Below are 15,741 nucleotides of genomic sequence, written 5' to 3' on the forward strand. Positions count from 1 at the left end.
TATACATACTGTATAATGTATTTGATTTTTTTAAGCCAGATACATTTTCATTGCACCATTATAATGAAAAATAAAAAGGTTTTTTTTATTCTATCGATGCATTTTCGCAATATTTACCAGATAAGCTAAAGTTAAATTTTTTCAAAACGTTTGATATAACGACCTCCTAGTATAATATACATTTTTTGTGGAACGAATTGGGGTGTTATAACGAGCATTGGCTGTACTTTGTATGAACTTGTGGATTCTATAGCTAAAATTTAATGAAACCATATTTAATGTTTCAATTTCTTTTGAAGATTATGAACAGATGTCAGTGGCTGATGAAAATCTTGGATGTCAGTTCACGGAAATATTTTTAAAAAAGTCTGATAATGTGCCTTTGCTGCTGAATCTCATTGAGGTTAGTTTAATAAATACTGATTTATCAGGAATCAGGTTATTCTGTTCATTAACTGTTATATGTTTTTTACATTAATTCACGTGCTTCAATGTCATTGTATTTTTTTCCTTTTATATGGTTCATCAAATAGATACTTTAAATGTTTCAATAGGAATATGATTTTAAAGTCCGCTGGCCTGTTGTGAAACTTTTGACAGCACTTCTTATTTATAAGCCAAAAGAATTGCAAGATTGTGTATTGGTTATCCCCATGGGCGTTTCTAGGCTGATGGACTTGTTGTTAGATACCCGGGAGATAATTAGAAATGATGTGAGTATAATTTAGTTTTTTATTGTGTTTTTTTTTTCAATCTGAATACAAGCAGAATGTGTCCACTATGTCTACTAATCTTGTATAGAATGAGTAGTCAACCATAGGATTATAGTAAATTATAATGTATGATTTAGCCAGCCACCAGACATTGAAAATCCTTAACACTGTTTCTTAAAAGTACCTTATTATGTGCTTATTTGAGAACCAATTTTCAATTAAGATTAATTCCTGGTGGATCACTGCTGTTGATATACTCAACAAATAAAAACTCTACATTTTTTTGGATAATTTAAATTAATGCCAAAGTTAACAAATAAATCAAAACTTCTGAAACCTTTTTTGAGATCATTAAAAATTCTTTCATTTGGTGAGGCCCACAAATTCTATCATTTCTTCAAAATGAAAATATGTATCAATCATATGTATCAATCAATAATATGTATATTATTTTTGGAAATAAGCTTGTCGGAAAAAAAAAAATCCCTTTCCCCTTAGCAAAATTCACCTGCATAGAAAACCCCCCAGGTTGATATATATATAAATTAGGTTTGTATAAAGAAACCTAGATTTTTTTTTTTTTTTTTTTAGAAATAGGAACGTTTTTCCTCTCTCAAATTTCAGTAAAAAAAAGTTTTTGTAAATAAATGTGTGTATATGTGTGTAAGGCTTGGATTACACTATGAAAGTTTTGTAAAAGTGCTTTTATGAACCTTGGAAAACACGACCAATGAGCTGATCAGTTACATTTGAGCAAATGCAATTGATCAGTTTATTGGTTGTATTCTTCAAGTTTTATAAAAGCACTTTTATACAAAACTTTTATAGTGTAGTCCCGGCCTAAGTGAAATGCTCAGCATTTGTCAACAGTTCAAATGAGGTTTATGTATGTATATTTTAATTTATTTTTCAGACACTGTTGCTGCTTGGTCATTTGACAAAGAATAATGCCAACATACAAAAGATAGTCGCATTTGAGAATGCATTTGATAAACTTTTATCAATTATCAAAGATGAAGGATATAGTGATGGAGGTGAGCTGCTCGGCTGCCATCCAGTCATTTTCAGTGTAGATTTTTATTTTCATGTTTACATTTGTTTGTGAAACATGAAAGCCTTGTATGTCACATTTCTGTTGTTTCGTGTATTAATTGTTCATAATTACCAATTATGAAGTGATTGTGTAAGCATGTTTATATAAAGTAAAATGCAGCAAAACTTCAATAGACCACCAGTTTGCAGGTTTTTTTAGTCTAATTTAATATTTAATAGGATAGTATTGAAGATATTAAATATTTAATCATTCAATTAGTTTTTCATAGAAAGTTCTTTTTTCTTGCAGACTAATATGGAAAGTCATCACTTATTTGAGCGTAACTTAGATGTGTTGCAGATAAATGAGATAAATGCCGAGACAGATTAATAAAATTAATTATTGTTTTTCTTTTTTTAATTTGAAGGTGTTATTGTAGAAGACTGTTTACTAGTCTTACAGACTCTGCTTAAGAACAATAGTTCCAATCAGACTTTCTTCAGAGAAGGGAGTTACATACAGCACTTACAACCATTCTTTGATCTTCAAGATACAAATGAAAGAGGATGGTCTGCTCAGAAGACAAATAACATACACATGATGTTGCAGGTGAAAATTTTATATGCATTAAATATCTTCATTCTCTTTCATCCCCCATCCTTCTACAGGCAGTAGGGCATTCATAGATAGCTTTGAGTACAATTCTGCATTAACTCCAGTGTAAATAGTATATTTTCTTTAACCATGTTTCATTACAACTGTTTATTCATTAACTTCAGTATGATTTTATTTAGAAGGTTCATTCTCAGCCTGTGAGATGGAAATTTGTAAATGCAGAAAATTATAGCTAACTGGCTATAAAACCTAACGCTGCCCTGGTTTTTTTCAATAACAATTTTCGGATTACATGATATCTCCCTCTTTCTTTGAGGGGCATAAAAACTGTGTCCAAGTTAACCAATATGGTAACTTCCTGCACGATTCATGAAACAAACAAATTTAGATTTAAAGAAACGTAGAAATGAATTTTTTTCTTTAAAAGGCACTAGGCATTTGATTCCCCCCTTGAACTTCAAGTTATCCATCTGCCTGTTTCAGCTTCCACAAATGCTAAGTTAAAGCTGTGGAATTACTTCGATGTACTTTACGGACCCATAATTAATTTTAAAACAACCTAAGCTATACGAATTTAAGCAGTTGAATATTAAAAGACAATGCGGAGACATTAATTTTCATGCTCGAGAAGATATACAGTCAAGCCTTGTTAATGAGTCACTCTTGGGAGAGCAAAAATATGACTTAGTAAGCGAAGTGACTCGTTAAACGGAGTAAGCCATAACTGTGCCGATTCCTGCCTGAAGACAATTGGGACTTCCAAAAAGTGACCCGGTAAGCGGAGTGACTTGTTAACCCAGTGACGCACTAACGAGGTTTGACTGTAAATAAAAAGTTGAAATCAGTGGTATTGCATGGATATCCAACTCAACAGTAGGGCCGGCTAATTACTTCATATTTAATCTCCTGGGCTTCGTATATCTCTAAGTGAACTCAATATTTCAAAAATCAAGAATTCAATTCACAATTTTTAAAATTATTGATGGGGCGGAAAATCCCACTAAATTTCCACGTTTCTGCAGTAAAATCAGCAATTTTAACACTGATTTCTATGGGGATCATCCTTTCCTGTCTCTCAAAGTAATGCTGATGATTCCTATTCAAAAAGCCTTATTACTGGGAGGATCGAAAAAATCACAAACCATTATTAAGGGATAAACTATTATACAAATACTGGCAGCATTAAAGAAGTGACAAACCATTGTAAAGGCGTGTGCACTAACGCATTGCTAGAGAACCATGGTAACCAAAATAAACATTCCGAAAGTGATTGTTGAGGTTCAGAAACCATTGTTTCCTGACAGTCGTTTTTGCCCATTTTGGGCATTTGCCCAATTTTGACAAACTTTTAAAGTGGCCTATCATTCAATTCGGTTCCCGTTTGGTACATTTGCAAAATTTGGTGACAATAGATCTAAAATTATAGATTTGTATAGGGAACATACACAGACAGAAAACCAATTTTATATATATAGATGAAGAAATGTTCGTACTTTTGAGAGAATTTTCTAATATTGTAATATACAACATGGAACATGTCATATGAAAGATTGTCTGTGTATAGCATGCCACAACATGTCTGTGCATTTGTGAAATTGGCATACATAGTGCAGTCTTCATATAATGCCACTTTGTTCAGTCAAAAAATTTGTGGTATAGAAAAATTTTTGCAGCACTGAAATTTTCAATGTAGAGTGAATCAACAAAAATATGAAAATTCCCATTAACATTTTTTTGCATGCAGATTTTTACATACATTTTTATAAATAGATGTTTGTTAGATACAGTTCCTGCTATATATGTTTTACAATATCCATAGTTGCGAATTTCAAAGAATTTGAATCAGTGTAAAAAATCTATATATTGCATGTGAACCCTGAATAAACTTATGTATTTGATACTGATTGAGTAGCTTGAGCATTTGTCATGTATAACATTGAGAGTTACGTGAATGTGTGACCAAGCAGAGATATCCTATATATGAGATATCCCAAAGCAGAATATGCTGAAAACTGTGATGTAGAACAATCAGTGCTACTGTAAAACAGCCTGTGTGAGAAATTTCAAGAAAATATCTCTTCCGTGTAGAAAATACTCTATGGGAGTTTTTATCTTAGAATAAGAATATTTTCAGTCATCTGAGGGCTTGTTGTTGAATAATGTAAAACCTTCTTAGGAAGTGAGACATTATCAGGAATTATGAGAGGCATCGGTTGTATTATTAGACGGTTGCGTGTAGTTTCAAGACAGAGACATGCATTTTTATTTTACACGAAAGGACAGACTTTATTTACACAACATACTATGTACAGGACGAGAAACGAACTGCTTGATAACTCGAATAATCACATGATGGCACTTTGAGCACGTACATCAATCATCACTCTGAGGAAGTAGCTTTCTTTTCCTACACGTGTCGGCGGCGGCGCCACAACATTAAAAAAATTCTCAAGCAGAGGATTTTTTCTTAATTGTTTTAGCTATAATTCATTATTTCAATTTCATGGTTCATATTTTTTATCCCATCTCTACTCACAGGTTCTTAGGATATTAGTTTCTCCTAATAATCCTCATCAGGTCACCTTGTTTGCCCAGAAAGCTATGTTTCAGTGTGGTGAGTAAACATCATTGATTATTCTTTGTCAAATGCTTGCAAATTTTTGTTTATTGAAGCTGATGTATTTTCTAATCGAAACAAAAAAATGTTTGAATGAGGAATACTTCTGTAGACAAACTTGGACATATCTAAAGATGTCAGTATTATTCCATCTTGTATGGTTTATGCAGTATTTTTTTTTCAACTTAGAAGACATGTGATATTGAGATATTTTAGTGTTAGAACTTCTTCAAAAATTCTAATATTAGTGACAAAAAATTATGCCAAAATATTGTGGAATAAAAATTCAGGTTACAAAAGAGAGCATGTTTTTAGTGAGTATGGAATTAATTAACAGAGCTTGTATGGTAAAAAATTATGTTTATCAAATGTTTAAATCAGTTTGTGTGTATGCAAGTAAATATCTTGAATCTCTAAATCTGGATCGGAACAAAAAAAATATATGTTTGGATAATAAGCTATTCCAATAATTAAAATGAATAAAACTAAAAAAGTACTTTACAATTTACTAGAAGTATAATACATATTTCTGTTGCCATAGGTTTGTTTGAGCTTTTGTGCAATATACTTATGGCTTCTGGTGTTCCAGCTGACATATTGACAGAGGTAATGTTAGTAATCTTTATAAAATTATTATTATATTCTCATTTGAAAAGAATGTCTAACTTATACAAATACAACGCCACAACAGACAAAATGCCGAACGAGGTGGCTGATAAAAGATGCCTATAAAAATATGGATGTCATATATTTCAAAAATACAGCAACCCAATTAAAAATGCAATTAACACAAATTATAAACAATATATACACATGATAAAATATTATACAACGCCCATAAAGAATACTTATGGTTGTCTTATTCTAAGAATGGATAGCTTCTCGATTTACCCCAACATGTTTATCATATTTCTTTTTAAACGTGTCAATTGTGTTACAATTTACTACCTCCGGGGGTAAGCTATTCCATTTATTAACAACCCTATTAGAGAAAAATTCCCTGCGACACCATAACCTTGCATTGTCCCTCACCAATCGATACTGGTGTCCCCTTGTAAAAGCAGTCGATTGGCGGTGTACTAAAAGTTCATGGTTTATCCTATCCATCCCATTGAAAATTTTGAACACTTCGATCATATCTCCTCGACACCTGCGTTCATCCAATGTAAACATATTCAAAAAATGAACTCTCTCTTCATAACTCAAGCCCTGTGTGCCAATAAGGACACGCGTAGCTCTTCTCTGCACCCCTTTAACCAAGTCTATGTCCCTCTGTAGGTATGGTCTCCAAAACCTTACAGCATACTCCAGTCCAGGACGAACTAAGCCTCGAAAAAGCGGAAGAATGACTTTAGGAGAATGCGAAGAGACTTTTTTGAAAATGAGACCAAGCATTCTATTCGTTTTTTTGACCACCGCTGAACAATGTTCAGAAAACCTAAGCCGCTCGTTAATGAGAATTCCCAAATCGGTGACCCTAGTTGCATACGGGATAGTGACACCATTCAACTCGTAAGAGAACCATAGGTTGTTCGAACCAAAATGAGCGACCATGCATTTATCAACACTAAACGTCATGCTCCATTCATTTGCCGATGCTGCAATCTTGTTTAAGTTGGTCTGGAGCAACTCCCTATCGCTTTCATTCCCAATTACCCCCATTAGCTTCACATCATCTGCGAATTTGCTAGTAATCCCATCGATACCCTGATCGAGTTTATCGTTAAAAAATGAAAAAAGTATGGGGCCAAGGGCACTTCCCTGAGGAACTCCACTTGTGACATCTGTCCAACCAGAGAATTCCCCATTCACCATAACTCGTTGCGACCTATCTCTTAACCACGATTCTATCCAATTCAGCAAGTTGCTCCTACTTCCAATCTCATGTAAACGCTTCAAGAGTTTGCCATGTTGGACCCGATCGAATGCCTTCTGAAAATCAAGGTAAACAACGTCTACATTTTTGCTCTTACGCAAAGCCTTAGTCATGTGATCATAGAAGCAAAGGAGGTTAGTTACACGTGACTTCCCCTTCCTGAACCCATGCTGATTATCCGACAATACATTATTCTCGTCTATCCACTTCACAAACTGCCTTTTGATGATAATTTCCAAAATTTTCGAGAGGGAGCTCGTCAAACTCACTGGACAATAATTTGACACCGCTTCTCTACTACCCTTCTTAAATATCGGAACAACATTAGCAAGTTTCCAATCTCTTGAGACGATACCCTCAGCAACACTACTCCTGTATATCTTTGCGACTGGCCCCAACAATTCCATTAGCACATTCCCTGAGGACCCTGGGATAGATATCATCTGGTCCTGGTGCTTTGCTTGCACATACATTTCTTAGAAGTTTAGGACCTCCACGTCTTCTACTTGAATATTGTTGATGGTTTTATTACCCCATGCAACACCCGCATATCGAATATCATTATCTCCATTAAAAACCGACGCGAAAAAGCCATTGAAAGCACTATACATGCCTACATTGCTCTCTAACCTAGAGCCTCCTATCGAGAGGGGGCCCAACTGTCCCCTTACATCCATTATTGACGTATCGAAAAAATGATTTTCGGTCAGAGCCAATGTTATGTGCCAACCTAGATTCAACTTCCTTTTTACTATCCCTTATCGCTTTCTTCAACAGTCTTCTTTTATCAGTAAACAATGATAGCTCACCTCGTCCACTTTTATACTCTCTGAATGCTCTTTTCTTTTCAAGATAAAGGTTCCGCACGCTATCCGTGAACCATAGAGGGTGCGATGTACAAACACGCTTTGTTTGAACAAAGGGTATGATGTCGTGCAAAACAGAGGACAGCTTCGTACTAAATTCTTCCCATTGACTTACCACCGCTACTGATTCCAACCGGTCTTTGAAAACTTCCGCTAACCTTCTTTTCAAAACATCAAAGTTAGTTCTCCGAAAACAAGGAACCAGTCTTTTGTTATTAACCTTACCCGAGGAAAAGTTACAGTGAAATCTGATGATACGATGATCACGGGAAGAAAACTCTTCCCCCACCGAAACATGTTCAACTAGATCCTCAGAACTAGTAAGAACTAAATCCAAAATAGCAGTACCCCTAGTGGCTTCTGATACATGCTGATACAAAAAATTTTCCAACACCAACTTAAGAAAGTCTTTCATACTGATTTCCAGATGAAAGGTTCTCCCAATCAATACCTGGGTAATTGAAATCCCCTAGTATGAGAACCCTCTTTCGCTTACACATGTAGAAAATTTCATCATGCAATTTGGCGATGTAGTTTTGATCCCTATTCGGTGGATTGTAACAAACCCCAACAATAAGTTTATGACGTCTTTTGTTCTCAAGCTCAACCCATATAGTTTCAATATCACTTATTATATTATCACTTGTTATATAAGCTTACATAACAAGCTTTATTCATTCCATGAATGAATAATTGTTCTAACAAGTATTTTTTAAATGACTAGTACCACAACTTTTTTCTCCCCATTCTTTAAATGCAATTCAATATATATATTTTTGAAATTTAAAATTATATATAGGCTTTTTTATAATTAAAAAAATAGTTTAACAACATACAAACTTTAATGGAAATATTTTCATCAGAGGTTTTTATCACAAATTCGAAAATATATCTTTGTTTTTTGCTAAATATGATTGGGTATAACACTTTATTTATAGTTTGTTGTGATGAAAAGTTTGAGATATTGTGAAAGCTCTGAAAAAAACAAGCTAATCTGATTTTTTCAATTTTTGTTTACTTCAGACGATTAATACAGTAGCCGAAACACTTAGGGGCAACCACAGCAATCAAGAGTACTTTTCTACCTTCAATGCACCTACAACTCCACCGAAGTAAGTTGACAAATGTTAAAAAATATATTAAAAATTCATGCGTAACACACACATATATATAACATATTTAAAGTTATGTTTAATGGTGTTTTTTTTTTCTTTTCTGAATTTAGACCTGCAATTGTTATATTGCTCATGTCAATGGTGAATGAGAAACAGCCATTTGTTCTGAGGTGTTCAGTATTATATTGTTTCCAATGTCTTCTGTACAGAAATGAACTCTGTCAAGCACAGATTATACAGACTCTACTTCCATCAAGCACAACTGAAAGTTAGTTTGTTATTAAAACTTCAATCTAAGTCAGCTTGATATCTCAGCAAAGCAGTACTAAAAAAAAGTTATGGCAGGCTTCAGCTATGAAGCATAATTAATAATTAACAATAGTTTAACTCAGAAGACAGTAGTGCCTTTAACCCCTTACTGAATTTATTTCAGAAAAAATACACCAAAAATATAAATTTTTTTTCTCTTTGATTTTCTGCATGACAGGAATAAAACAAGAATTAACTTAATTTGGGCTTCACCAAAGAGAAACAATAATTTTTCTTGCCATAAAAATAATTGTCTATTCATAAATATTGCACTTTTCCACTGCAATATTCCACACAGATGAGGTATTAATTCACTCTGAACTTTTAACAAACTGAGAAATAATGGTAACACTGGCAAACTTTTTTCAGTCAAAGAATATATGTCTATAACTTTGCATAAAGGCACTAGAGCGTGCTTCATTTGAATTAAATTTGGCATACTTGAAAATATGTTGGTTTCCCCCCCCCCCCCATTTTCTGATGTTTACTCATTAGATCTTGAATATGCATACTGCTCCTGTTAGGACTGACACTAGTCTTAATTTTTGCAGTTGCATGCTTACCAGTAACATTTCTGTATTAAAGTTTGGCAGAGTGTCATCAATGACTTCATAATTTGATTACATCACTTTATCTTGACTGAAGGGAATGAAAGCCTCAAGACCTAAAGAGATAAGATAAAATATTAACTCAATGTTATTTTCTGTTAAGTCAAGGTTATGGCAGATTTAATCAAACCGTACAATCATTGGTAAAACCCTCCCAAACTAAGAATTGCTGTTGGGAAGCATATAGCTCTTACAGAGTAAGAATTAGTGTCATCCTTAACATGAACAATGAATGCTGTGACTCTGCCGCCAGACTCATCCTGTTGCAGAGATACCAAATATGAGCAGCATACATATTTAAGATTTCTTTATGTGTCTAAAGAACAAATTTATTTTCACATAAAACTCAAACAAGTCTCTCTGTAATGCTTTCATTCATAGTTAGACATATATTGTTTGACAAAAAATGTTTGTGAGCTCTACCATATACCTCAAAGTTTATCCTATGTGTTCAGAATCACATGGTGTATATTGAAATCAGCATTTGCACAAAAAAAAATTGCAGTGCAGCAAAAAATGTTTTTGGTGACATTTGCTGTTGGTATATTGTAATAGTTATTTTCAGGCTAATTATATCTTTAAATGCCCAGTAAATATTTGATATAAATTGATATGTAAATACTTTTTATGTATGCATAATATTGAGTTGTAGTTACATGTCTTAAATTTGTATACTTCCTCTATCGATGTAGTTATGACTGTGACTGTCGGACAGTTGCTTTGTGGTGGCCTTTTCAGTACGGATCCGTTATCAAATTGGTTTGCTGCTGTTGCCTTATCCCACACTTTGGTAGACAATCAGTTACAAAAAGAACAGCTTCTGAGGGTTCAGCTTGCTACAGCGCCTGGCAGTCCAGCAATTTCATTGATCAGCCAGTGCAGCATGATGCTTCAGCAGGTGAGTAGAAAATAAAAATGATATGTGAAGCTCTTGAGAGTAAATCAAAAACTTATGAATGGAATAGAAATAATTTCAGTTAGAAATTATACGAAATTATTTCTCTCATTGATTTATGTTATTTTGTTCACTAATTCTGAAATTATTTTTATCAAAAATTCTGAAATTATTTGCTTCAAAAATAATTTCTTTAATCAATTCTGAAAATTTTCGTCAAATCTGGAATTATTTCTCTCACTATTTCTTACTATTCATATTGGAAATCTTGATTTATAACATTCTAGGTTTTAAAAATTTTCTAACCATTCAATTCTTTAAATAAAATGCATTTCAGGTTTTTCTGAGCAGAAATTGACTAAAAAAGGGAGATACAATTAAATTAACATGTGGTAATAGGGAGTAATAATATGTCTGGTTAAATTTTCTTCCCAGTGTGGATTTCAAACTGGTTTTCATGATGCTTTTTGTGAGAAAAGATAAACATATAATAATAGAAAGTTCAAGATACCACAATAGGCAATGTACACATACATATATATACTGTATACAGAGACTAAGAAAACGTTTATGAGTGAGTGTTTGGTGAATTTATAGTTTTCTGTCAAGCTTGGAAGTTCCATGAAACTTCAGCTTTTTGTGATCACATATAAATCAAGGACAAGAATAATTTGCTTTCGGTGGGAATTTGTATTCAATACCTGGCGTTGGTTTTTAAGATTAAATATGTTTGTACCATTTATATAAGATTTTTATTGAAGTATGTAGATTTATTTTCACCTACTAAAGTTTTGATAAGAGGTTTCAAATTCTTGCGCTACGCATAGTAGCATAGATCAGACGAAACAGGGCTGCCCTTCTCAGATGCGGAACCTCTTTCACAATATGAATAGTTTCTATAATTCATTATAAAGTAAAACTTTTCCCATAACAATTATTCTCTGTTAACCGTTTGAGTCCCAGGGGGTATTGAAAAAACACTATCGAAGAATGCCAAACAGCGCAAACGCGCTTTCTCTAAATGAGTACGAAAAGACCCAAGCAGCGCGATAGCGTTTTGTTTATTTTACATCGATGAATCCCAATCGGAGCAATAGCTCTTCTTGTATTTGTTAGGTAACGCGATTCTCGTCTTTTTCTCATCGCTCCGTCACATTTATTGCAGTTTAAATTGTTTGTTCATAACACAAAAGTATTGTTAATTTGTAATTCGTTATTTTATAAAATACATCTGTATTATTACATATGCGTACTGTAAATTTATAAATATTTCAAGTTTTGTTCGATAAAAATTATTGAGAAGATAACAATGAAATAAAAAATTTTATTTTGTAATGTATTATTGCATTATTATAGTATTATCCTACCTATTGTAAAATATACTATTTACATTAAAAGGAGCTGTGTGATGTACTTGCTTCAGTAAATCTGAGCGCGCGACTTCAACAATCGGTAACGCACCGTCAGTTGTCCACAATATTTGAAATGTACTGGGTTTTCTCGACATAAAATCTCAACAGCGCGATTGCGCTGCTTGGGACTCAAACGGTTAAAGGACATTTTGAACCATGGAAGAGTTTACAGTGAGTATTGTGTATCAGCCTTAACATCATGTCAAAAATAAATAACAGTTATTGACATTGCACATAATATTGAGAAAGTAATGAGTTAAACATATGGGACCTCACATGATTTCTGATCAGAAAATCTTATGTAAGAAAAATGCATTGGCATGATATGTTTCTGTCTTATTTGTGCAAATTTATTTTAAAATACATTCCCTGAGACAAAGATGAGTGAAAAAAAGTTTTTATTGTCTCAAACGAGAGGTTATAGGGTTGGCTTTTTTTTACGTACACACATGGCATAAAAATAGCAGCAAAAATAAAGGTGTTTCTATTTCTTCCATTTAACTTCCAATGTAACATCACTTCAGAAATATGGATGGGTTAAACATACTAAGGAAAATTATTTATAGGGCATATTGATAATTATTAATTTTGATTATAATCAGCCAGCATATTTATGCAGTTTTAATAAGAGAAATGGACCTGGCAAATGCTTTTCATATTTCATGCATTTTTTTAAGCAGTTTGATTTTTTTATTCCTTGAAAAATATCACCTTGTTTTAGTTTGCTTATATATTTTACTTGGTTTATTTCATTAAAATTTATTCTTTTTGTGTTCCCATGTTATTCAAGTCATATTTCTATGGTACATAGCAATGCTGTGCAACCTTCTGAGTTTTCTGGACCATACTGTATTAAGAACCTATTTTGAGTCTCACCCAAAATACAAGCAATAGTTGATGCATGGTATTAATAAATGCATGATATTTCTAAATATGCATTGAAATGGTTAATTCTTTAATTTGAAATAGCTAGTTGGGCCGCATTAATGCCTATTGCAGTAGAACCTCTCGATAACAAACACTCATGGGACCAAAAGTTTTGTCCGCAAATAGGGAGTGCAATGTGCAGTGGAACCTCACTCATACAACTTTATAATTTATACAACGTTTTGCTTAAGTCACAATTGGTTCCTATGTATTTTAATGTTAAAATGTTTGTGTTACTTAAAAAATGAAAGTGATACACTGGTGGTTATACATAATAACCAATCGTCTCGATAAAGTTTGATTAAATTTTACCACATTTATCACTTTTACCGCTGATTATGCATAATTCCCAAATAAAGTTGGAAGTCTGATAAATACGGAAAAATTTATAACCTTTTCTCTCCATTAAACCAATTGATTATTTTTACCCGTGCATGATTTGTGCACTACACATATTTGCAATAAAAAAATTATATTAAAACAAGTGTGAAGAAGATAAAAACATTCATGAGAACATTATCAGTTATAATGTTGGCTTTCTTCACACATTTAAAAAAAAAACAAAAAAAACCAGCATTCATATTGCCATTCGGATTCACCATCCTGGACCATAGTTATGTTCAGTTAATTAAGTAATTATCTGACGATTTACCATATTTCCCAGCATGATTTGGGATTAAATATACTAATCTCAGTTGAATGTGATAGATACTCGGTTTATGACCAAAAATTAATAAATTAGAGTTTGGAAAAAAAAAGGTTGCCTGATTTTACTGTCTGCTATCAAGAGTGTTCGTTAATGGGGAGTGAAATACGTTAAAGCCCTATTTCACAGGACTGGGGATAAAAAAAGTGACTGTTAACGAGAAGCGTCCGTTAAGGAAGGTTCCACTGTATGAGTCATGGGTTGCATATCCCTGATGTATGACACAAACCAAAACACATCTTTACAATGTTGTATGTATCATATAAATATATGAAACTGAAATGATTGAGTATGGTTGTAACATGACCTTAAAATGTTCTTGCATAATTAATTTTCAGACTTCATTCGTTAAATTATGAGCATATAATCTATAGCATGTCATAAAAGACAAGTAAATTTTGTTTTATAATCGAATTCATTATTAATCATAATTTCATCCATTGATCTCCCAGCTGGTATAATTATGAAAGGATTTCACTCCAAGAAGCCATGATCCAATAGAATTCAACTTCGATCTCCTCAGTTTATAATTATTCTCTTATAATTTCATCTATTATTCAATCAATAATTCATTCATTTGTATTCTCATCCAATTTAGGCTGGCAAGCTTCAGACAAGAATAGGTCTTTTGATACTAATGTGCACATGGTTGAGTAATTGCCCAAGTGCTGTAAAGCACTTTTTAAGTATTGCTACAAATATACCTTTTGTATCCTTCTGAAGTAATTTTCATTACCTTTTCTGTGTTTTCAAATGTTTATTATGTGTATTGAATTACAGTGGAAATTCTAAAAATTTATCTTTGGATTTTTTAAAATTTTTGTCTCCCATGACAGTATTTCCCAGCCTGTAGTCCATGGTATCATTTTTATTCACTATCATTGCATGAATGACACATTTGGTGCTGCGAAATTTTCATTTAGTACATAATTTTATTTTGTGATATGCAAATTGCACAAAACAATGTATTTTGGATTTTAATAAGGGGGATTTATCTTCCTTGCATGGGGTCTACAATGCATTGAATTTCACAAAAAGGGGTTCCCATAGAAAATAAAAGCTGGGAAACACTGTCCTATGCTATACTTTCTATAAATCAAAGTTTTGAGTTATAAAACACCATTTCTGTGTGAAGAGCGTTAAATTTGAGGTGAAAGGGCAAAAGAAATTTTTTTTTTTCAGGAATAGTTGGGGGAGATAAGTTTTGAGATTGGTAGGGGTCACCAAAAATAAAATGTGAAAATAACTATTGTAGGCTCTCACCCCCAAAGCAGAATGTTTAGCACTGTTCTGCGACGAACCCTCTTTTGACTGGAAATGTTCTGCAGTAAAAATCCCCATACATGTAATAGTGTATTTTGCACTTTTTCTTAAAATTCTTCCGGATTGTTCTGCAGTAGCGCTAATTGTTCTGCGACGTACGTCACAGATTTTGGCACATTCTGCTTTGGGGGCTCTGACTAATCCAGTACATATCAGACCATCGTGTGCTGGATTACTGGAAATCAATTGAAAAAAAGCCCATTTAAATAATATAAAATTCTGTGCAAAGACATCCACTTGACATGTTTTCTTCTATGCTCAAAGAAAGCTCACTTAAAAAGGCGCTGGATTACTGGATGGGCTGAACTAGATGGCAATCATATTTTTATTTGATATCATTATAGGCATCGGATTATGCACCTATCTATATGGCTGGGTGTTTAAATAAATAAACAACATAATCTATTAGGTACGGACACAGCAAAATTTAGGTTTTGATCATTTGATCATTTTTGTCGCACCACAGTCATTTTCTGCACACGAAGGCTAATTAGACCGGGACCTACAATTTATTGCCAATTCCGAACGGCAGGCTTGTTTTTCATGCTCATCGAGAGGTTTATGTGCTAACCCCTCGATGGGGGAACTCCCTGCGGTAGCAATTTTATGCTACGGTCAAGTCACCATTTTTTGTTGTACCCCTTTGTCAGGAAAGTTTTCTGACAAAGATGAACCAGGTATCGAACTCGCGACACCTCTAAACATCCTTTGGTATAAGCGAGCATC

The 15,741-nt window shown here is 33.3% G+C and overlaps 1 protein-coding gene across 1 annotated transcript in view; it reads left to right on the top strand.

Annotated features, from left to right (window-relative positions):
- p115 (General vesicular transport factor p115) overlaps positions 1-15,741 on the top strand; it is a 38,034-nt gene that overhangs the window by 6,222 nt on the left and 16,071 nt on the right. Inside the window, exons 4-13 of the mRNA XM_089240196.1 lie at positions 300-403; positions 555-713; positions 1,627-1,747; positions 2,174-2,355; positions 4,900-4,975; positions 5,520-5,584; positions 8,744-8,832; positions 8,946-9,103; positions 10,445-10,650; positions 14,291-14,401. Coding sequence (XP_089096322.1) covers positions 300-403; positions 555-713; positions 1,627-1,747; positions 2,174-2,355; positions 4,900-4,975; positions 5,520-5,584; positions 8,744-8,832; positions 8,946-9,103; positions 10,445-10,650; positions 14,291-14,401 — 1,271 coding nt within the window. The remainder of the gene's footprint in view (positions 1-299; positions 404-554; positions 714-1,626; positions 1,748-2,173; positions 2,356-4,899; positions 4,976-5,519; positions 5,585-8,743; positions 8,833-8,945; positions 9,104-10,444; positions 10,651-14,290; positions 14,402-15,741) is intronic.

The sequence above is a fragment of the Pholcus phalangioides genome, unplaced genomic scaffold, assembly GCF_987345545.1.
Source record: "Pholcus phalangioides strain wild (caught in Gottingen) unplaced genomic scaffold, Ppha-v1.0 ptg000012l_1, whole genome shotgun sequence".
NCBI lineage: Eukaryota > Metazoa > Arthropoda > Arachnida > Araneae > Pholcidae > Pholcus > Pholcus phalangioides.